The following is a 25,070-nucleotide window of genomic DNA, read 5'->3' as shown; positions in this document are numbered from 1 at the left end:
CCTTTGTTAACTGTTGACGTGACCCAAATAGAAGGAACTCTTTCTTATCATCATTTAACTTCAGGAAGTTTTGTTGTGTCCAACGTCGAATCTCTTGGATGCATTTCTCAAGTCTTGCAATAGATGCGTTGGCGTTTTCTTGAGAAGATTTAAACGTGAAGTATAGCTGAGTGTTGTCTGCATAGACATGGTAATTCAGATTAAATTTCAGGATGATGTCACGAATCGGTAAAGTGTACAGTGTAAACCACTGCGGGCCCAGGACAGACCCCTGTGGCACAGAGTAGTTCAAAACAACAGGGTCGGATACCGCGGTGCCAATACAAACATGCTGAGTTCTATTGTAGAGATACGATTTGCACCATGCTAGGGCCGTGTCCTCTATGCCAAGGTGATTCTTGAGCCAAGAGAGAAGGATGTTGTGATCAACAGTGTCAAAAGCAGCACTCGAGTCCAGCAGGACTAGTGCTGTAAGATTACCATTGTCCATTGCAGAAAGAATATCGTTGCTCACACGGACTAGTGCAGCTTCTGTCCCATGGAAAGGCTTGTATGCTGACTGGAAAACGTTGGACAGGTTGAAAGCGTGAATGTGATCAGAAATGCGTGATGAGACTACTCGTTCGATGACTTTTCCAAGATATTTTAAGTTTACAACTGGTCTGTAGTTTTTGAATACCTCCTTGTCCAGGTTTGGTTTTTTGATGAGCGGCCTGATGTAGGAAACTTTGAGGCTATCGGGGAAACAACCGGAACTGAGAGATTCGTTGACAAGATTAGTGATGTAGGGTACAAATAAACCAATGTTTTGCTTCATCATGGATGTTGACACTGGATCCAGCTCGCAGGATTTTGAAGGAGATTTCATAATAACCCTTTGAATCTCAGCAACAGTGGCAGGCTCACAATTATCTTGAAGAGCTTCTTTTGATCTCCTGAGGATTCTTGTACTTGAGATGAATAATAGGTAATCTTTGCCTGGTTGATCAAATTCCTGACTACTTTACATTGATTGCGATATTCTTGTCGTTGTATTTCCAGTTTGCCATTTTGTCCATGGAACTGGTAATTCTTTCACTCATAAGGTCATTTAGAGAAGCTCACTCACATCCTACTATCTTGCACTCACTGAACTGATTCCATATTTCTTTGCAAATAACAATATCAACTATGCACGGTGGCTCCCTAAAACAGAAACACCCAGAGGTTGCTAATGAATACAATGGTGGAAAGTTTGTGGTGCACAAAACTTCACCAAATGTGAATCACTTTGTACGTCTTTTAAAAAAATTACCTGCGAGGTTCAAGCTTTCAAAATATAACATTACATGTACATGTATATAGACATGTATACATTATAGACATACCGGGTATCATCGCAAATACTCACGCATTAGGGAAGAATGAGGTGCATGCTGGTACCTCATTCAACAGGAGCCCTTGCGCAATGGGTATTTGCGAAAAGTTCTTTGATGGTGTCATCTGCTGTTGAAGCATCCTCAGGTAAAAATGTTAAAGTACATAAAAACAAAAAGTAAATGTGGCCACTAAATGTTGTAATTTTCTAGCATGCCGTCTCAAATGCCGTCTCAAATAGTATAACCACAGTGTATGTGATTACTAATAGTTTGCCAAATTAAGATGTAACTATATGCAGGGCCCAGTTTCATATAGCTGCTTAAGCAAAAAATTGTGCTATTAAAGCAAAAAAATCTTTGCTTTTTTGTAAAATCAGATTACCGGCTAAGACTCCAATCAATTGTTATGCTAAGTAAACAACAGATAAATATTAGTCACAAGCAATGTACATGGCATAACATTTTTGCCAGTAACATGTGTAAAATAAGCAAGCTATTTTCGTGCTTATGCAAATTATTTGCTTAAGCAGCTCTATGAAATTGGGCCCAGGTATGAATATTATCAAAACAGCCTTAAAGGCAGTGGACACTCTTGGTAATAACTAAAAATAACTAGAGGTACATGTACAGTTTTTGTTTACTACAAAAACAAGGTGTTCGTGGTGAGTGAGTGAATGAATTGAAGACAACATTTTACCTCATCAATCCAATGACTGGTTAAGGAGTTATGATTTTTTTACAAATTAAACACCAACTTCCGGGTTGCTTCGGATAAAAGGTCAAATAGCGGTTACTTTTTATGTAGCGCGTGATAAGTTTATTAAGACCTTTTAAATGATGGATGGGTTGTAAAAATCCAATATTTGGTTTAGGAGTTATGATTTTTTCAAATATAAAGTTTCAACTTCCGTTTTGAACCGGAAGGTACTGTCAAATGAGGTCACACTTGGTAGCGTTGGTGATGTCTTTTGAGTTCTTTCTTTTGACGTATAGATGATAAAAATCAAATCATGTGGTTTAGGATTTGTTTTATTTTTCAAACATATTATATATCAGTTTCCAACTTTAACTGGAAGTCAAGGTCAAACAGGGTCGCATATTGTATAGCACGTGATAAGTCTATTAAGACCTTTCAGATGATGCATAGATTGAAAAAATCCAATGTATGGTTCAGATGTTATGATTTTTTTCAAATATTAAACATCCGGTTTGAACCGGAAGACAATTTTGTCAGGTCACAAATTATAGCGTTAGTAATGTTTTTCAAAGCCTTATCTGACGACGTTCAGATAATAAACAACTAATTTCTGGTTCTGGGGTAATATTTTTTCAAATAATTAACTGCATCTTCCTGTTTAACTGGAGGTCAAGGTTTAATAGTCAATGTTGTGTATCGTTTCTTAAGTTGTTACATACCTACCCAATGAATATAAATATATAAAAAATCAAATGTGTGGTTGTGAAATTATTTTTCTTTGACCAATTATTTTCAACCTCTGGTTTGAACAAGAAGCCAAGTTTAAACTGATTTCATTTGTGTAGATCCTGACTAGTTCATTATAACCTTTCAGCTGATGTATGACTTGTAAACATTTTATAATTATGTGATGGACTATCTGAAGGTGTATAATGTATCTTATAACATCAATGCATATGTATTCCTACTTGTAGTTTTGGTGCGAGACGTTGTTCATTATTACTCAACTACTGCGATTCACAGCGATTCACTCAGCGCTCGATGTTACTAAAAACGTTACAGCGCCCTCTTTCGCTGGACTAAAGAGAGCACTTTTGGGAATTCCCGCGCTTGCACTGCATAGCGTACATATAGCGTGCGTTGTTGATCAAAATGGGGTAAACGCGTGGGTCAACAGGTGCTTTGACGTCCCTTTTCGACTGATGTAAAGGTCAAAATTTTGTTATTTCTGTGCAAAAGATTGAGCGGGATTGCTGTTTTACAATCTGAAACAAAAATTACGTTGAAATGATTAGTAGTTTTAAAAACATGAATACGATAAGATTTTATGAAATTTCCAAATTTTGTTTTGCACTAGAAGTATTAAAAATATTTTACGTGTTCTGTGAAGCATTTGTCCAACTTTTAATGATCTATCCGATGATGTGTAGATTGTCAAAATCCGATTCATAGTTTTTGAGTTATGATTTTTACAAATATTAAACTTTGATCTAACGTAATTCAATTCCCGATGACGTCATAATGACGTAATTAAGTATGTGTTGTCTTGATACTGAGGTTCAACTATCTGTTGAGTTTCAACATTCCATTCAATCTCAATCTTGAGTTATTCCGTAGAAAAGCTCGAAATATGTTTTTTGACGAAAAAAACCCGAAGGTGAACTTCAACCCAGGAGAACGACCCGGATGCTAAGGTCGGACGATTTTGGCGTTAACTTTTCAAATGTTGCCCCAGTCTTGGTCTATCAGATGCGAAAACTTTGAACATCATAGCTTTCATATTCGTTGAGATACAGCAAAACGAAAATGGTCCCTTTTCAACTTTAAAAACCCTGTAATTTTACACCTAATGACGTCATCATGACGTAATGAAAACTGTGCCGTCTTCGTATTGAGGTTCAATTGTCTGGTGAGTTTCAAGGTTCAGTTTGGCTTGAATCTTGAGTTATGCTGTAGATAAGAGTTGACGGGAAGAAGGAAGATGGAGAAGAAAAAAAAACCAGAGCAATAACAATAGGTGTTCGTGCATCAGCACGACCACCTAATTATTAGCATAAATCTACTTGGTAGCAAGTAATGGGGAGCCGTTGACAGTATAAAACATTGCAAGAAACGGCTCCCTCTGAAGTAACAGAGTTTTCGATAAAGAAGCAATTTTTCATGAATTTGATTTCGAGACCCCAGAATTAGATTTTGAGGTCTTGGAATTAAGCATCTGAAAGCACACAACTTCGTGTGACAAGGGTGTTTTTTCTTTCATTATCTCGCAACTTCGGCGACCAATTGAGCTAAAATTTTTACAGGTTTGTTATTTTATGCATACGTTGAGATACACCAAGTGAGAAGACTGGTCTTTGACAATTACCAACAGTGTGTCTTTAAGTGTTTTAGCCATAAACGCATCCCCAAAAAGGACAAATCCTTACAACATTTGCCTTTTTGGCTGTATTGAGCTCAAAAAAGATCGACTGCATGGACTTGCTTGGTATGATTTGGTCATAGAGCTATATATGGATTTGGTACATATCTCCAAATGGTGGACTGACTTGCATGTACACGTACTAGCATTTTGTGCAATATTAAAACTATAAAGAAGTAGCCCACACTGTACATATACTCACAACAGCATTTACGGTTGGGGAAAATGAAACAATCTTGATAATTAATTTTACAAACTGTGGCAGCAGGATAATTCACTCAAATAAAATGAGAGCCATTCAGTTACCTATGTAAGATGAGTTTAGTCTCTATTTATTACAAATAAAATATACAATAATCTCTTTACATTGTGTATTCAACTCTGCTAAAATAAAAACAGTTTTGTATTACATGTACACTGGTAATTTCAGGCATATCAATCAAACATTTTTTATCACAATCACATAATCATGTCATCATTTATAGCATTTCACAAAAATTAAGATCATTCAATAATTATAAATTTGTATAGAACTCAACCAAATAATACACATGAAGTTTGTAATGGTGTGACATTGGTGTTGGAATTATATGCAAACAACCTATTTCATGTAGGTAATCAGGAGATTTTAAATAGGGAAAAAATGTTATTTTGAAAGAGAAAGACTTAAATTACTTTAGGTATATACATGTACAAAACTATTATTTTTAGACTTGAAAAACATGTCAAAGTTAAAAGGGTATTAAGACTTTTTGAAAGAATATACTTATGATACCCTCCTTAATTATTGCACAAAACTCCAAACATACAAAACTCTACACCCTAATACTGGATTACACAGTTTATTCACACAAAATTGTACTAAAGAAAACCACATGATGTATAAATGCTGAAAAGTTTCTACTTTTTTATTTTGTATATGAATTTTTGCTTGTAAGGAACACTATTTGTTTGACTAAAATGCTTTTGAATAGCCCCTTTGTTGCCATGAAAGTCGCCATCTTGTACGGCAAACTGTATGCGTGTCTAATCGCGTACATCAATGAAGCACGCAGCATTCCGGTTTGATTTCTATGGCACAAATACGCCCACACACACACAACCACGCACACACCATCCGAACTCGCTCATAGACGCCATGTTGTAGGGCAAGTTTTTGAATGGTGACGTCATATACAGTACAGTCTATAGCAATAGCAACTTTTATAAGTTATGGATCCCTTATCTTAGATGGTAAATTTTGTTAATCAAGGTTCTAATATGTAGAACCATATTTTTTTGAGGTTTCTCATCTGAGTGCATACACTCATAAGGCACTTCATTCATTAATTATTTGTAATTAGGAGGTCACATGATCATCAGCTGATATCTGCACTTTAAAATACATGAACATTGCATGTTATATAACACCCAATCAGATCCTTGCCATTTGATTGGAGGATTGTCCGTCATGTGATAGCAAATAAAAGTACCATTGCACGCAGAGTCACTCACCGTGCTTTTTCGTTCCATCCAAAAAGTACCATTGCACGCTGGCAGCGTGCAATGGTACTTTTCGGATGGAACGAAAAAGCTGAGTAAAAACATCACTGCGTGCGCGTGTCTTTGGTAACGCAGCAGTGTTTACTGCAAGGCATAATAGTAAAATTACTAGCATTCGGCTTCTACAATTAAAAATTGTAGGCCTACACGCTTTGTTTGTCTTGAAAGTTGTATCTTTCAATCAAAATGACAAAGATCTACTTGGCTGTTATATAAAACAAATAATTAATATTTTTCATTCGTGCAATGGTTCAAATATGTTCCTTCGTTGAAAGCTGGAATGTTCCATTCAACTCGGCTCCGCCTCGTTGAATAGCACATAAAATCTTTCAACTCATGAACATATTCGCACCATTGCAGTCATAAACATTCATTATGTGTAAATTTGTATCAGGGGTGGATTTCATAAAGAGTTAGGATTAGCCTTGTCTCGAGTTAGGATGAGTCTTAAGTTTGTTATATCTCCTTGTCTGAAGTTCTTTGTGAAATCAACCCCAGGTAAGGTAAATACCTTCAACCCCTTCATCAATTTAAGTCCAAAAGCAGGGACAAGTATAGATCCCACTCTAGAATAATATGCAGAAGGGTATGGAGTCCTTTCAATGGTGTGGATGCTGGGGTGATCCAGAGGCTGAGTGATGGGTCATCAGTAATATTCTGCAAATGAGTTGGAATTTCACATTTAGTACTTTTCACTCTAGATTAATTGTTGCAACACATTGATCTGGAAAAACAAAAATAATTAAATTCATTGAAATAAATAGTATGAACTTATTAATGCATATTGCACCCGTCCCCTAAATGTATGGCAGCTTTCTCCAGAAGACGATCAGAGCATAATGATCGAAACGTCGAGTTGAAACCAACGGTACTTTTCAGAACCAACCCAACTCATTAGAGATGGTCATTACATGGTGTTACCGCAAACCTTATATCGTATTTCCACCATGCAAAGTTTTAAATCCTACCCATAAAATGAACACAAGCGTATAACAAGAGGAATTATCAGTTGTGACAGGAACACTAAGATGACAATTAAATTATTTATCATTTAACATTTTATTTAACATAGAAATTATTCAATAAATCGGCAGTGGATTTTGTACTGGTTCACCCTTCAAATGAAATGTTCATTGTTTAGCTGTATTTTGTGGTGCACATAGAAATTTTGGCTTTTATAATGGCTTTTAGCAAGACACTTAACCATTACTTTGTCCTTCGGATGGGATGTAAGGCCGTTGGTCCCATGATATGTTGTGTAGGCCTATAACACCAGAATAAGAAAAAAACCAGTGCACTTATTGAAAAGAGACAGGGTTTGCCTAGGTGTTCCTGGCTGTGGCTGCTAATGCGCCGTATAAGGTGCTACATAAATGGGTCTCAGAATTTATAAATTCAATAACTATCTTTCTGTAAAATTGTATAGATTAGTACCTTGTTGGTAGATACGTGACTAAGATTTCGATGTCATGTTATTATTTTTATTATAAAAGTTTGATTCAGGTGCTGTTTGGGTAATGGAGGTTGTTTTAGGTTGTCTGACAGATTTAATTCTAAGTCACCATTATGACGTAACTCAGTAATCACATGAGATAGCGCCACCGCCCGGCAAGATCATTGTGCTTCAAACCCAGCTTAGGATCAGACGTAACCATTCTAGCACTCTTCAAGTCTTTGTACTGTGCATTGTATGTACTACCCATGCTGTGTGCCAGCCAACATGACAGAGTCTGTACTAGACTTTGATAACTTATCGGCCTCTGATTTTTCCCCGACGGTTTCTCCCTTGAGGGTGGGGAACAGACAACTTATGGAGCAATCTCCTGACGGAAACCAACACCACCCGTGACGCTGTCAATGAAGGTGGTAAAGGCAAACTAAACCATACAGGTAAATTTAAAGATAAAACTATCATCGAGAAAAGACGGCATGATCGAGCCAATGCTCTGATGCCAACTGCAACTTGGGGCGACAATTCGCACCCACAATCTGATGATACTGACAGGTTTGGCAGTTTAAGTGATGCTTTAATAACAAAATGCAAGTGGGCTTTGACAACATTGCAGGAGCCCTCACTGCCAAAATACCAGGGCTATATGAAGGCAAAGCCAAAACTGCAATCACTTATCCTTTGCCAAAAAAGCAGAAACTGTCAGATAATAGTAGTGCTATAGTGAAAATTCTGATGCCAAATAGAGGACCTAATAGCCCCCAGTGTTAGCAACATTGATGATGATGATTGCTCGACTGACATTCAGCAAGTACACATGTATATGAAGCTGAAGACAAAATAGGTCAGAAAATAAAGGACAAATTGGAGGCTTTAACAGATAATTTTTTTAAATCAAAATTGTCCGAGGACAAACTGTCTGCTAAACAAGACAAATACTGCCGCCCGCAAAATTGTGAAAATCCCAGGAAAAGGACTGTTAATCCAGAAATCTGGTCACAGCTTAAACCTGGTACAAGGTCTCGTGACATTAAATGTCAGAAGGTGCAAGGACTTTTGGTATCGCCATTTGTGCCACAACTCCAATTGACAGATAAACTACTAGCGAAAGAAAACTCAAAAAAAGGAAAAACTGGCCAGGGACGCTATGACTGTTATGGCAAATGACAATCTTGAGTTGAATAATCACAGACGAGAGCTGATTAAGCCAGAGATGCCAAGTCCAGAGGCCAGCTATGCGTGATATTTGCAATATCAACCCTATAAATGACCCAAACAGGGTTTATTGTTCATGGATGAGGTCAAATCAGTAGTTTACCCAGCTAAAACATTTACATTCTTGGGCTTTGTACTAGATTCAGAGAACATGTGTATTTTGCTAACAGAAAGAAAGTCGGTCACTACTGAAATATCATGCAAAACATTGATACTCAAGAAATCACCCTCAATACGAGAGGTATCCCAAGTTCTCGGCAAGCTTGTGTCAAGTTCTCCAGGCACATTGTATGGCCAGTTACATTACCGTCACCTTGAATGGGACAAAATTGATGCGCTTAGGAGCAACAACAATGACTATGATACTCTAATGGGGTTGTCACAAAAAGCAAAGGAAGACCTGACTTGGCGGAGTGCAAATATTGAATCCAAACAAACTCGTAACAGTTTGACTCGTACCCAGCCAAATGTTATATTGTCATCTGATGCATCTCTTGCAGGATGGGGCGCAGAATGCAATGGAATAACCACAGGGGGGCATTGGACACGGCAAGAATTGAAAAAACATATCAATGTACTAGAACTTATGGCTGGTTACACGGCTTTAAGGTCATTGTGTAAAGATCTGAAACATGTACATTTAAATATGGACAATACAACAGCAGTATTGTATATAAATAATATGGGAGGAATACAATCAAGAGCTTGTAATGATGTAGCTCAGGATATGTGGTCGTGTTGTATCCATAGACATATTTGGCTGTCTTTATCAGACACATACCAGGCAAACTGAATGTGATACCGGATTTAGAATTTAGACGAATTATTTTGGATACTGAATGGATGCTCAAGCCGTTTTTTTTACGGCAAACACCAGATAATGATTTATTCGCCTCCAGGCTGAACTACCAATTAAAAACATACGTTTCATGGCGACCACACCCTGGCGCACATGCAGATGAAGCTTTTTTGATACCATGGAATAATTTTTGTTTCTATGCCTTTCCTCCTATGCTGGAATCAGCCAACCCTTTGCCTTTAAGCTGCAACCAATTATCAGCCATGGTATGCTGGAATCAGCCAACCCTTTGCGTTAAAGCTACAACCAATTATCAACCATGGTATGCTGGAATCAGCCAACCCTTTGCCTTAAAGCTACAACCAATTATCAGCCATGGTATGCTGGAATCAGCCAGCCCTTTGCCTTTAAGCTACAACCAATTATCAACCATGGTATGCTGGAATCAGCCAACCCTTTGCCTTAAAGCTACAACCAATTATCAGCCATGGTATGCTGGAATCAGCCAACCCTTTGCTTTAAAGCTACAACCAATTATCAACCATGGTATGCTGGAATCAGCCAACCCTTTGCCTTTAAGCTACAACCAATTATCAGCCATGGTATGCTGGAATCAGCCAACCCTTTGCCTTAAAGCTACAACCAATTATCAGCCATGGTATGCTGGAATCAGCCAGCCCTTTGCCTCTAAGCTACAACCAATTATCAACCATGGTATGCTGGAATCAGCCAACCCTTTGCCTTAAAGCTACAACCAATTATCAGCCATGGTATGCTGGAATCAGCCAACCCTTTGCTTTAAAGCTACAACCAATTATCAACCATGGTATGCTGGAATCAGCCAACCCTTTGCCTTTAAGCTACAACCAATTATCAGCCATGGTATGCTGGAATCAGCCAACCCTTTGCGTTAAAGATACAACCAATTATCAACCATGGTATGCTGGAATCAGCCAACCCTTTGCCTTAAAGCTACAACCAATTATCAGCCATGGTATGCTGGAATCAGCCAACCCTTTGCCTTAAAGCTACAACCAATTATCAGCCATGGTATGCTGGAATCAGCCAGCCCTTTGCCTTTAAGCTACAACCAATTATCAACCATGGTATGCTGGAATCAGCCAACCCTTTGCCTTAAAGCTACAACCAATTATCAGCCATGGTATGCTGGAATCAGCCAACCCTTTGCTTTAAAGCTACAACCAATTATCAACCATGGTATGCTGGAATCAGCCAACCCTTTGCCTTTAAGCTACAACCAATTATCAGCCATGGTATGCTGGAATCAGCCAACCCTTTGCGTTAAAGCTACAACCAATTATCAACCATGGTATGCTGGAATCAGCCAACCCTTTGCCTTAAAGCTACAACCAATTATCAGCCATGGTATGCTGGAATCAGCCAACCCTTTACCTTTAAACTGCAACCAATTATCAGCCATGGTATGCTGGAATCAGCCAACCCTTTACCTTTAAGCTGCAACCAATTATCAGCCATGGTATGCTGGAATCAGCCAACCCTTTGCCTTAAAGCTACAACCAATTATCAACCATGGTATGCTGGAATCAGCCAACCCTTTGCCTTAAAGCTACAACCAATTATCAGCCATGGTATGCTGGAATCAGCCAACCCTTTGCCTTTATAGCTACAACCAATTATCAACCATGGTATGCTGGAATCAGCCAACCCTTTGCCTTTAAGCTACAACCAATTATCAACCATGGTATGCTGGAATCAGCCAACCCTTTGCCTTAAAGCTACAACCAATTATCAGCCATGGTATGCTGGAATCAGCCAACCCTTTGCTTTAAAGCTACAACCAATTATCAACCATGGTATGCTGGAATCAGCCAACCCTTTGCCTTTAAGCTACAACCAATTACCAGCCATGGTATGCTGGAATCAGCCAACCCTTTGCGTTAAAGCTACAACCAATTATCAACCATGGTATGCTGGAATCAGCCAACCCTTTGCCTTAAAGCTACAACCAATTATCAGCCATGGTATGCTGGAATCAGCCAGCCCTTTGCCTTTAAGCTACAACCAATTATCAGTCATGGTATGCTGGAATCAGCCAACCCTTTACCTTTAAGCTGCAACCAATTATCAGCCATGGTATGCTGGAATCAGCCAACCCTATACCTTTAAGCTGCAACCAATTATCAGCCATGGTATGCTGGAATCAGCCAACCCTTTGCCTTTAAGCTACAACCAATTATCAACCATGGTATGCTGGAATCAGCCAACCCTTTGCCTTAAAGCTACAACCAATTATCAGCCATGGTATGCTGGAATCAGCCAACCCTTTGCCTTTATAGCTACAACCAATTATCAACCATGGTATGCTGGAATCAGCCAACCCTTTGCCTTTAAGCTACAACCAATTATCAACCATGGTATGGTGGAATCAGCCAACCCTTTGCCTTTAAGCTACAACTAATTATCAGCCATGGTATGCTGGAATCAGCCAACCCTTTGCCTTTATAGCTACAACCAATTATCAACCATGGTATGCTGGAATCAGCCAACCCTTTGCCTTAAGCTACAACCAAGTATCAGCCATGGTATGGTGGAATCAGCCAACCCTTTGCCTTTAAGCTACAACCAATTATCAGCCATGGTATGCTGGAATCGGACAACCCTTTACCTTTAAGCTACAACCAATTATCAACCATGGTATGCTGGAATCATCTAACCCTTTGCCTTTAAGCTGCAACCAATTATCAGCCATGGTATGCTGGAATCAGCCAACCCTTTGCCTTTAAGCTACAACCAATTATCAACCATGGTATGCTGGAATCAGCCAACCCTTTGCCTTAAAGCTACAACCAATTATCAGCCATGGTATGCTGGAATCAGCCAACCCTTTGCTTTAAAGCTACAACCAATTATCAACCATGGTATGCTGGAATCAGCCAACCCTTTGCCTTTAAGCTACAACCAATTATCAGCCATGGTATGCTGGAATCAGCCAACCCTTTGCGTTAAAGCTACAACCAATTATCAACCATGGTATGCTGGAATCAGCCAACCCTTTGCCTTAAGCTACAACCAATTATCAGCCATGGTATGCTGGAATCAGCCAACCCTTTGCTTTAAAGCTACAACCAATTATCAACCATGGTATGCTGGAATCAGCCAACCCTTTGCCTTTAAGCTACAACCAATTATCAACCATGGTATGCTGGAATCAGCCAACCCTTTGCCTTAAAGCTACAACCAATTATCAGCCATGGTATGCTGGAATCAGCCAACCCTTTGCTTTAAAGCTACAACCAATTATCAACCATGGTATGCTGGAATCAGCCAACCCTTTGCCTTTAAGCTACAACCAATTATCAGCCATGGTATGCTGGAATCAGCCAACCCTTTACCTTTAAACTGCAACCAATTATCAGCCATGGTATGCTGGAATCAGCCAACCCTTTACCTTTAAGCTGCAACCAATTATCAGCCATGGTATGCTGGAATCAGCCAACCCTTTGCCTTAAAGCTACAACCAATTATCAACCATGGTATGCTGGAATCAGCCAACCCTTTGCCTTAAAGCTACAACCAATTATCAGCCATGGTATGCTGGAATCAGCCAACCCTTTGCCTTTATAGCTACAACCAATTATCAACCATGGTATGCTGGAATCAGCCAACCCTTTGCCTTTAAGCTACAACCAATTATCAACCATGGTATGGTGGAATCAGCCAACCCTTTGCCTTTAAGCTACAACTAATTATCAGCCATGGTATGCTGGAATCAGCCAACCCTTTGCCTTTATAGCTACAACCAATTATCATCCATGGTATGCTGGAATCAGCCAACCCTTTGCCTTAAGCTACAACCAAGTATCAGCCATGGTATGCTGGAATCAGCCAGCCCTTTGCCTCTAAGCTACAACCAATTATCAACCATGGTATGCTGGAATCAGCCAACCCTTTGCCTTAAAGCTACAACCAATTATCAGCCATGGTATGCTGGAATCAGCCAACCCTTTGCTTTAAAGCTACAACCAATTATCAACCATGGTATGCTGGAATCAGCCAACCCTTTGCCTTTAAGCTACAACCAATTATCAGCCATGGTATGCTGGAATCAGCCAACCCTTTGCGTTAAAGCTACAACCAATTATCAACCATGGTATGCTGGAATCAGCCAACCCTTTGCCTTAAAGCTACAACCAATTATCAGCCATGGTATGCTGGAATCAGCCAGCCCTTTGCCTTTAAGCTACAACCAATTATCAGTCATGGTATGCTGGAATCAGCCAACCCTTTACCTTTAAGCTGCAACCAATTATCAGCCATGGTATGCTGGAATCAGCCAACCCTTTACCTTTAAGCTGCAACCAATTATCAGCCATGGTATGCTGGAATCAGCCAACCCTTTGCCTTTAAGCTACAACCAATTATCAACCATGGTATGCTGGAATCAGCCAACCCTTTGCCTTAAAGCTACAACCAATTATCAGCCATGGTATGCTGGAATCAGCCAACCCTTTGCCTTTATAGCTACAACCAATTATCAACCATGGTATGCTGGAATCAGCCAACCCTTTGCCTTTAAGCTACAACCAATTATCAACCATGGTATGGTGGAATCAGCCAACCCTTTGCCTTTAAGCTACAACTAATTATCAGCCATGGTATGCTGGAATCAGCCAACCCTTTGCCTTTATAGCTACAACCAATTATCAACCATGGTATGCTGGAATCAGCCAACCCTTTGCCTTAAGCTACAACCAAGTATCAGCCATGGTATGGTGGAATCAGCCAACCCTTTGCCTTTAAGCTACAACCAATTATCAGCCATGGTATGCTGGAATCAGACAACCCTTTACCTTTAAGCTACAACCAATTATCAACCATGGTATGCTGGAATCATCTAACCCTTTGCCTTTAAGCTGCAACCAATTATCAGCCATGGTATGCTGGAATCAGCCAACCCTTTGCCTTTAAGCTACAACCAATTATCAACCATGGTATGCTGGAATCAGCCAACCCTTTGCCTTAAAGCTACAACCAATTATCAGCCATGGTATGCTGGAATCAGCCAACCCTTTGCTTTAAAGCTACAACCAATTATCAACCATGGTATGCTGGAATCAGCCAACCCTTTGCCTTTAAGCTACAACCAATTATCAGCCATGGTATGCTGGAATCAGCCAACCCTTTGCGTTAAAGCTACAACCAATTATCAACCATGGTATGCTGGAATCAGCCAACCCTTTGCCTTAAAGCTACAACCAATTATCAGCCATGGTATGCTGGAATCAGCCAGCCCTTTGCCTCTAAGCTACAACCAATTATCAACCATGGTATGCTGGAATCAGCCAACCCTTTGCCTTAAAGCTACAACCAATTATCAGCCATGGTATGCTGGAATCAGCCAACCCTTTGCTTTAAAGCTACAACCAATTATCAACCATGGTATGCTGGAATCAGCCAACCCTTTGCCTTTAAGCTACAACCAATTATCAGCCATGGTATGCTGGAATCAGCCAACCCTTTGCGTTAAAGCTACAACCAATTATCAACCATGGTATGCTGGAATCAGCCAACCCTTTGCCTTAAAGCTACAACCAATTATCAGCCATGGTATGCTGGAATCAGCCAACCCTTTGCCTTAAAGCTACAACCAATTATCAGCCATGGTATGCTGGAATCAGCCAGCCCTTTGCCTTTAAGCTACAACCAATTATCAACCATGGTATGCTGGAATCAGCCAACCCTTTGCCTTAAAGCTACAACCAATTATCAGCCATGGTATGCTGGAATCAGCCAACCCTTTGCTTTAAAGCTACAACCAATTATCAACCATGGTATGCTGGAATCAGCCAACCCTTTGCCTTTAAGCTACAACCAATTATCAGCCATGGTATGCTGGAATCAGCCAACCCTTTGCGTTAAAGCTACAACCAATTATCAACCATGGTATGCTCGAATCAGCCAACCCTTTGCCTTAAAGCTACAACCAATTATCAGCCATGGTATGCTGGAATCAGCCAGCCCTTTGCCTCTAAGCTACAACCAATTATCAACCATGGTATGCTGGAATCAGCCAACCCTTTGCCTTAAAGCTACAACCAATTATCAGCCATGGTATGCTGGAATCAGCCAACCCTTTGCTTTAAAGCTACAACCAATTATCAACCATGGTATGCTGGAATCAGCCAACCCTTTGCCTTTAAGCTACAACCAATTATCAGCCATGGTATGCTGGAATCAGCCAACCCTTTGCGTTAAAGCTACAACCAATTATCAACCATGGTATGCTGGAATCAGCCAACCCTTTGCCTTAAAGCTACAACCAATTATCAGCCATGGTATGCTGGAATCAGCCAGCCCTTTGCCTTTAAGCTACAACCAATTATCAGGTATGGTATGCTGGAATCAGCCAACCCTTTACCTTTAAGCTGCAACCAATTATCAGCCATGGTATGCTGGAATCAGCCAACCCTTTACCTTTAAGCTGCAACCAATTATCAGCCATGGTATGCTGGAATCAGCCAACCCTTTGCCTTTAAGCTACAACCAATTATCAACCATGGTATGCTGGAATCAGCCAACCCTTTGCCTTAAAGCTACAACCAATTATCAGCCATGGTATGCTGGAATCAGCCAACCCTTCGCCTTTATAGCTACAACCAATTATCAACCATGGTATGCTGGAATCAGCCAACCCTTTGCCTTTAAGCTACAACCAATTATCAACCATGGTATGGTGGAATCAGCCAACCCTTTGCCTTTAAGCTACAACTAATTATCAGCCATGGTATGCTGGAATCAGCCAACCCTTTGCCTTTATAGCTACAACCAATTATCAACCATGGTATGCTGGAATCAGCCAACCCTTTGCCTTAAGCTACAACCAAGTATCAGCCATGGTATGGTGGAATCAGCCAACCCTTTGCCTTTAAGCTACAACCAATTATCAGCTATGGTATGCTGGAATCAAACAACCCTTTACCTTTAAGCTACAACCAATTATCAACCATGGTATGCTGGAATCATCTAACCCTTTGCCTTTAAGCTGCAACCAATTATCAGCCATGGTATGCTGGAATCAGCCAACCCTTTGCCTTTAAGCTACAACCAATTATCAACCATGGTATGCTGGAATCAGCCAACCCTTTGCCTTAAAGCTACAACCAATTATCAGCCATGGTATGCTGGAATCAGCCAACCCTTTGCCTTTATAGCTGCAACCGATTATCAACCATGGTATGCTGGAATCAGCCAACCCTTTGCCTTAAGCTACAACCAAGTATCAGCCATGGTATGGTGGAATCAGCCAACCCTTTGCCTTTAAGCTACAACCAATTATCAGCCATGGTATGCTGGAATCAGTCAACCCTTTGCCTTTAAGCTACAACCAATTATCAGCCATGGTATGCTGGAATCAGCCAACCCTTTGCCTTAAAGCTACAACCAATTGTCAACCATGGTATGGTGGAATCAGCCAACCCTTTACCTTAAGCTGCAACCAAGTATCAGCCATGGTATGCTGGAATCAGCCAACCCTTTGCTTTTAAGCTACAACCAATTATCAGCCATGGTATGCTGGAATCAGCCAACCCTTTGCCTTTAAGCTGCAACCAATTATCAGCCATGGTATGCTGGAATCAGCCAACCCTTTGCCTTTATAGCTACAACCAATTATCAGCCATGGTATGGTGGAATCGGCCAACCCTTTGCCTTAAGTTACAACCAATTATCAGCCATGGTATGCTGGAATCAGCCAACCCTTTACCTTTAAGCTGCAACCAATTATCAGCCATGGTATGCTGGAATCAGCCAACCCTTTGCCTTTATAGCTACAACCAATTATCAACCATGGTATGCTGGAATCAGCCAACCCTTTGCCTTTCAGCTGCAACCAATTATCAGCCATGGTATGCTGGAATCAGCCAACCCTTTGCCTTTATAGCTACAACCAATTATCAACCATGGTCAGCCAACCCTTTGCCTTTGAGCTGCAACCAATTATCAGCCATGGTATGCTGGAATCAGCCAACCCTTTGCCTTTAAGCTGCAACCAATTATCAGCCATGGTATGCTGGAATCAGCCAACCCTTTGCCTTAAAACTACAACCAATTATCAACCATGGTATGCTGGAATCAGCCAACCCTTTGCCTTAAGCTACAACCAATTATCAACCAGGGTATGCTGGAATCAGCCAACCCTTTACCTTAAGCTACAACCAAGTATCAGCCATGGTATGGTGGAATCAGCCAACCCTTTGCCTTTAAGCTACAACCAAGTATCAGCCATGGTATGGTGGAATCAGCCAACCCTTTGCCTTTAAGCTACAACCAATTATCAGCTATGGTATGCTGGAATCAGACAACCCTTTACCTTTAAGCTACAACCAATTATCAACCATGGTATGCTGGAATCATCTAACCCTTTGCCTTTAAGCTGCAACCAATTATCAGCCATGGTATGCTGGAATCAGCCAACCCTTTGCCTTTAAGCTACAACCAATTATCAACCATGGTATGCTGGAATCAGCCAACCCTTTGCCTTAAAGCTACAACCAATTATCAGCCATGGTATGCTGGAATCAGCCAACCCTTTGCCTTTATAGCTGCAACCGATTATCAACCATGGTATGCTGGAATCAGCCAACCCTTTGCCTTAAGCTACAACCAAGTATCAGCCATGGTATGGTGGAATCAGCCAACCCTTTGCCTTTAAGCTACAACCAATTATCAGCCATGGTATGCTGGAATCAGTCAACCCTTTGCCTTTAAGCTACAACCAATTATCAGCCATGGTATGCTGGAATCAGCCAACCCTTTGCCTTAAAGCTACAACCAATTGTCAACCATGGTATGGTGGAATCAGCCAACCCTTTACCTTAAGCTGCAACCAAGTATCAGCCATGGTATGCTGGAATCAGCCAACCCTTTGCTTTTAAGCTACAACCAATTATCAGCCATGGTATGCTGGAATCAGCCAACCCTTTGCCTTTAAGCTGCAACCAATTATCAGCCATGGTATGCTGGAATCAGCCAACCCTTTGCCTTTATAGCTACAACCAATTATCAGCCATGGTATGCTGGAATCAGCCAACCCTTTGCCTTAAGCTACAACCAATTATCAGCCATGGTATGCTGGAATCAGCCAACCCTTTGCCTTTAAGCTGCAACCAATTATCAGCCATGGTATGCTGGAATCAGCCAACCCTTTGCCTTTAAGCTACAACCAATTATCAGCCATGGTATGCTGGAATCAGCCAACCCTTTGCCTTTAAGCTACAACCAAGTATCAGCCATGGTATGCTGGAATCAGCCAACCCTTTGCCTTTAAGCTACAACCAATTATCAACCATGGTATGCTGGAATCAGCCAACCCTTTGCCTTTAAGCTACAACCAATTATCAGCCATGGTATGCTGGAATCAGCCAACCCTTTGCCTTTAAGCTACAACCAATTATCAGCCATGGTATGCTGGAATCAGCCAACCCTTTGCCTTTAAGCTACAACCAATTATCAACCATGGTATGCTGGAATCAGCCAACCCTTTGCCTTAAAGCTACAACCAATTATCAGCCATGGTATGCTGGAATCAGCCAACCCTTTGCCTTTATAGCTACAACCAATTATCAGCCATGGTATGCTGGAATCAGCCAACCCTTTGCCTTAAGCTACAACCAATTATCAGCCATGGTATGCTGGAATCAGCCAACCCTTTGCCTTTAAGCTACAACCAATTATCAGCCATGGTATGCTGGAATCAGCCAACCCTTTGCCTTTAAGCTACAACCAATTATCAGCCATGGTATGCTGGAATCAGCCAACCCTTTGCCTTAAAGCTACAACCAATTATCAACCATGGTATGCTGGAATCAGCCAACCCTTTGCCTTAAGCTACAACCAATTATCAGCCATGGTATGCTGGAATCAGCCAACCCTTTGCCTTTAAGCTACAACCAATTATCAGCCATGGTATGCTGGAATCAGCCAACCCTTTGCCTTTAAGCTACAACCAATTATCAACCATGGTATGCTGGAATCAGCCAACCCTTTGCCTTTAAGCTACAACCAATTATCAGCCATGGTATGCTGGAATCAGCCAACCCTTTGCGTTAAAGCTACAACCAATTATCAACCATGGTATGCTGGAATCAGCCAACCCTTTGCCTTAAAGCTACAACCAATTATCAGCCATGGTATGCTGGAATCAGCCAACCCTTTGCCTTAAAGCTACAACCAATTATCAGCCATGGTATGCTGGAATCAGCCAGCCCTTTGCCTTTAAGCTACAACCAATTATCAGCCATGGTATACTGGAATCAGCCAACCCTTTGCTTTTAAGCTACAACCAAGTATCAGCCATGGTATACTGGAATCAGTCAACCCTTTGCCTTAAGCTACAACCAATTATCAGCCATGGTATGCTGGAATCAGCCAACCCTTTACCTTTAAGCTACAACCAATTATCAGCCATGGTATACTGGAATCAGTCAACCCTTTGCCTTAAAGCTACAACCAATTATCAGCCATGGTATGCTGGAATCAGCCAACCCTTTACCTTTAAGCTACAACCAATTATCAGCCATGGTATGCCGGAATCAGCCAACCCTTTACCTTTAAGCTACAACCAATTATCAACCATGGTATGCTGGAATCAGCCAACCCTTTGCCTTTAAGCTACAACCAATTATCAGCCATGGTATGGTGGAATCAGCCAACCCTTTACCTTAAGCTACTATCAATTATCAGCCATGGTATGCTGGAATCAGCCAACTCTTTGTCTTAAAGGAAATTTCTCAAAACAAATATTACCTTAAAAGCTGACTTGGTAATGAGCATTGGAGAGCTGAAAAAAATAGTATAAAACATTGTGGGAAACGACTCTCTCTGAAGTAGTTTTTTAGAAAGAGGTAGTTTCTCACTAAAATAATAAAAGACTTCTAGCTAGAAGTATTTTATTCCTATCTGAAAGCACACAAATTCGTCCAACAAGGGTGTATTTTCTTTCATAATTTTCCAGCAACTTTGATGACCGATTGAGCCCAAATTTTCGCAGGCTTGTTATTTTATTCTTATGATGGGATACACCAAGTGAGAACACTGGTCTTTGACAATTACCAACTGTGTACAGTGCCTTTAAAGCTACGTTCAATTATCAACCCTTTGCCTTAAGCTAAAACCTATTATAAGCCATGAACAAATTAGATTTATTGCGACGATATCCTCACAGCATTATTTTTAAAGTTTGAAAAAATAGCTCCTGTTGCGAATCAAAAATGATACTTTGTACCTTCATTTCACAGCCGTTTGTTAGGATTTGTGGTAGAAGGAGGATGCCCTCTTTTGAATTCCCTAGGATGCTGTGCTTCTTGGCCAACAACTTGTTGTTTCAGCTGTCTGGGTGAATGTGGTAATGTTGGAGTAGATGGACGTCTTGGCTCCCATGACATCTCCCATGCAGATCCTTGTGACTTTATTTGTGAGCCTTGACTTGCATTGAATCTAGAGATCCGGAACACTTGCTTGTCCTCGTCTGGTGCAGCGGGAGACTGAGGGTGAAAGCCACGAGTTGTCTTCTTTGTTGGTCCTGATAAAAAAGTTATTGGTATTGAAAGAAAAGCTTGATGCTTAATTTTAGTAATCCTGTTTGAAAGTGAGACAAGATTCCACTGTAAGCAAAACATTCCCTTCGAGCAAACTGGCTGCAATGCTTACTGGAACCCTTGTTGAAAACACAGTGGCCGGAGATTTAAAGTTTGGAAACTGTTAATATACATGTTACTAATTGTAAACTAATCATTTTAGGGAGCTTCCTGTCGATCAGTGTTGTGTTTTTAAACGGAATATGTAAAACAAATACAAATTTAATTTTTAAATTGCCTTTTTAACGCCCTTGCAATTACTCAAAGCCTTGAATGATCTGTTTTTTAAATTAAGAAATTGCTACGACACTGTTTGACCGTTAGGGCAACTTGAAGCACAAGTCTTTTTAGTGTGGGGTACAAGGCCTACTTTAGCATCCTGGGAAACTTATTTCCAACATTAAAAGCTCTTTTTAAAAGTACATTTCAAGTCTTGAGTACAAACCTGGAATTATGATTACAAAATATTGCCCCCAAATCTATCGAAAAGGAGCTTTTACAGAAAGTGTTCTCAGGACAATAGTTATTGGTTAAAAATATCTATTAAAGTCAGTTGTCTAACCTTGGAACACGCGTTGCGGTAGGTAGTCAAACAAACATGTGCATTTGTACAGCAGTTTTGAATTTTGATTTCAGAATGTTGCCTCAGTCTTTTCCGTCTCTCGTTCAAGGAGGGGGGGGGGGGGTGGCTGGGTATCCACGCCAGTAGATCCAAATATTTTTCTCATGACACAATGTACTTTGACATGCTTGTATCATCAAACTAACAATTCCCAAAAATATTTCCCCTACCTGCCCCACTAAACATGCTTTATTAACAAATAAAAACATGTAATGGGGGACAAACTGCTCACTTTGTTTGCTTGTATGACTAGCCAGAAAGACAGTTAAAGCATGGAGGAAGGAAGAGAAGGAGCTCGAACGAAGGGACTTCAAAAGTCGAACCCGTGGTACCGCGGTCGTTGAACGACACCTCGTAATCACCCACATACCTTGCACAGACAATGAGCGACCTGGCGTATGTGAGTTTGCGCACTTGGTTCTTCACTCAACTATGGTGTCGTATGTCGCATGGATATAATACAGAAAAAATTACTTTTTTGAGACCTGATAAAAATTGTGTACGCTTGTGCTCACCAAATCGAAAAACACAATTGAATACCAACCACCCCTTGTGTGCTAATACCCAAATTTTGAACCACCGCTAGTGACTGGAAAGTCACAAAAAAAGTTAAAATATGCCATGATGTTTCTGTGAAACACCACAAACGGTAAATGAAAACGTGTATATTCACAATTCTTGTCTCCAATGATTCAACTTTACACGCGGGCAAGAGCGCAGACTGGCGGTACCACACGTTCTGTACAAAGAGATTTAATCCCGCTCGTTAATCGGCCGTCCAGCTGGAGGTCTCCTATCTTTTTCCACTGGCCAGACAGGGGCATTGTCAGAGTATTCTTTTGTTACTCTGCGGTTTTGCGGGTCGTTCGAGCTCCTTCTCTTCCTTCCTCCATGGTTAAAGGCAGTGGAAACTAATGCTAATTATTTGAATTTTTGTTGGCATAAACGTTACTTGGCATGCTTGGTAACGAGACCGGAGAAAGATGAATATCTCACTTTTTTTAGAAATCTGAAAGCACACAAATTATGCAATAAGCTTGGGTGTTTTTTCTTTCATTATTCTCTTGAGTCAAAATTTTCACAGATTTGTTATCTTGTGCATATGTTGGGATACAAACTGAGCATACTGGTCTTTGACGACTAATAAAGGTGTCCAGGGGTGGATTTCACAAAGAGTTAGAACTAGTCTTATCTCGAGTTAGGACCAGTTACTCGTCCTAACTTAGGACTATCCATGCAATTTGTACATCTCCTAGGACTAGTCCTAAGGACTAGTCCTAAGGACTAGTCCTAACTCTTTGTGAAATCGACCCCTGTGCCTTTAAAGCAAATAGTTCAAGTATGTATGAGAAAATAGGTCGTTCTTACCTAGTTGACGAACTTGTCCATCTCCTCCATTATCTTTTTTCTTTTTCTTTCTACTCTTTGGCATTTCCTTGCTGCTTCCCTTTCCAATTTTTGCCAGAGGTAGCAGACGTGTTGATGATGAGGGTATCATTGGCTGCAAGAGAATGCACATTCACTGCAATATTAACATCTACATGTATGTAAAACACTCACTTCATAAAATTTCACCTGGGAGTTTATGCCTCGTGCAAGTCTTGCTTGTATCAAAAATTAAATAAACACTACATTTTGCTATGAAATCAAAGCTTCCATATTTATACAAAATTCCTGAAAATAAAAATATTTCCAAAGCAATTCATAATAACTACCATTATTTTTTGTATATAATGCACATAATTCGGCACATCAAGAATTAAACATACATGTAATCAGGCCATGGCATGAGGATACTTATTTTTTAGAAACCCGTATTTGCTAAGCACACGCCTGAATTTGTGTGACCGTTACAGGTTCATTGATAAAATGTATGTCAGTTCTTAAGTCACTGGAAATGGAGGTCAATTCTTAATTCAGGTTTTTCTTTGTCATTTGTTACTTTTTTACAAATGTCTGTGTACTTCATGGCAAAATTTTGCTTTCCCAACAAATAATTCAATCTTAATAGCCATAAACAACATTAAAACAAAGAATTTAAACAATCAGAATCACACAAATAACATTTAATGTGGTTGGGACCAATTTGGTTATTTACGCCGGCCGGCTGCAAAGGTAATTCCTTGCCACATGCGACAGAAAATGGCAGCACATTCGTGTATTTGCATGTAACAGGCGTTATAGCCATGTTTGTGTGTTTTACGGCGGATAAAAAAAGATACAGTGTTTTAAAGACATGCAGTATAACAATCGGATGGAAGTTGTGGGCACTTGTCGGAAGTATTGGTGAAAGGTCAATCTGGTCTACCAAGAAGAGCGGCCACTGGTGGGAGCAGGTTTTTTTTTTCCTTTTGAGAACTGTAATTGAATTGATTTTTGTGTCCGTGTTTTACCCATGCAGAGGTTTTGTGTCTGCAGTCATCTCAATTTTTGCCTGTTCACACTATAGTTATTTCCCGAGAAATTCCCGGGAACTTTTGGTCAATCTTTTCACACTACAAAAAAACTCTCAGGAATTTCCCGGGAAATTACATTTTCCCAGGAAATAATTAACCTTGCTAAGGGGCAGGGTTAAGGGATTCAACTCTGGGGTATGGCCTGGTAATTTTCAGCATTGCATTTTGAAAGGATTGAATAACAATGTTCATGATGTTAGGGCCTATGGTGATTAAAGGTTTTATAAAAAAATAACGTGTAATTCTAGGCCCAGCAGAGAGGTCGTTCACACGCCGTACTAAAGTTGGTCTAAGTCAACTATGACCGGTGGTTCGGGTTCAACTTTTGTGCGTCTGATTGCAAAAAAAGTTGTCCTGATCGGGTCTAAACCCCAAAACTTAAACCGTCCAGCGGTGCGATCTAAAACCAGTTTCACATCGGGTTTTAACTCACAACGGATGACCCATTGTGTGGTTCAATGTACACGCCCGGGACCCAGAGTGCTTGTATACGGTTTCTGTTGCCTCTGATGCCGAAAAGCACCGAGTATTTATATTACGTTCTTGCCGCTTACCGAGTTGGCGAAACTCTCTCGATCGGTGTATGCAGTTAAAAATAGTACAACATGAGTGGTTTACCCTTAAAATAATTTTTTTTCTAAAGGGGACAAAATCATGTTATAATTGACCTTCATAATATACCAGTCGTCCTGCTTCTCAGTAAAACAAGATACATGCCAATGTATCAAGCCATTACTTGCAGTTTTTGGGGTGTACCTAAAACAAAGTTTTGTGGTGTCATATTTAACTATAATTATACAGTGATGCAATTATCTCAATAAACAAATTTAGTCTCAACCAAATGCCATCAACTCTAGCCAAAATTAACATTCAACTATGACTGTTCCTCACCAATGA

The 25,070-nt window shown here is 40.3% G+C and overlaps 1 protein-coding gene across 4 annotated transcripts in view; it reads right to left on the bottom strand.

The window, feature by feature from the left end:
* Positions 1-6,388: 6,388 nt before the first annotated feature.
* LOC117290275 (ankycorbin-like) overlaps positions 6,389-25,070 on the bottom strand; it is an 85,370-nt gene continuing 66,688 nt past the window's right edge. For 2 of the 4 annotated variants that reach the window (XM_033771581.1, XM_033771584.1), the window contains 3 exons: positions 23,086-23,218; positions 20,744-21,040; positions 6,389-6,740 (listed from right to left, as the gene is read on the bottom strand). In XM_033771581.1, the coding sequence (XP_033627472.1) occupies positions 20,751-21,040; positions 23,086-23,218 (423 nt within the window). In that variant the 3' untranslated portion in view covers positions 6,389-6,740; positions 20,744-20,750. Of the gene's footprint in view, positions 6,741-20,275; positions 20,300-20,743; positions 21,041-23,085; positions 23,219-25,070 lie in introns of those variants that run through there. The other 2 variants (XM_033771582.1, XM_033771583.1) reach the window with 2 other exon arrangements.

Source organism: Asterias rubens, chromosome 5 (assembly GCF_902459465.1).
Source record: "Asterias rubens chromosome 5, eAstRub1.3, whole genome shotgun sequence".
In the NCBI taxonomy this organism is placed as follows: domain Eukaryota; kingdom Metazoa; phylum Echinodermata; class Asteroidea; order Forcipulatida; family Asteriidae; genus Asterias; species Asterias rubens.
The sequence above is the reverse complement of the archived record's forward strand: the minus strand, read 5'-3'. Positions and strand labels throughout refer to the sequence as shown.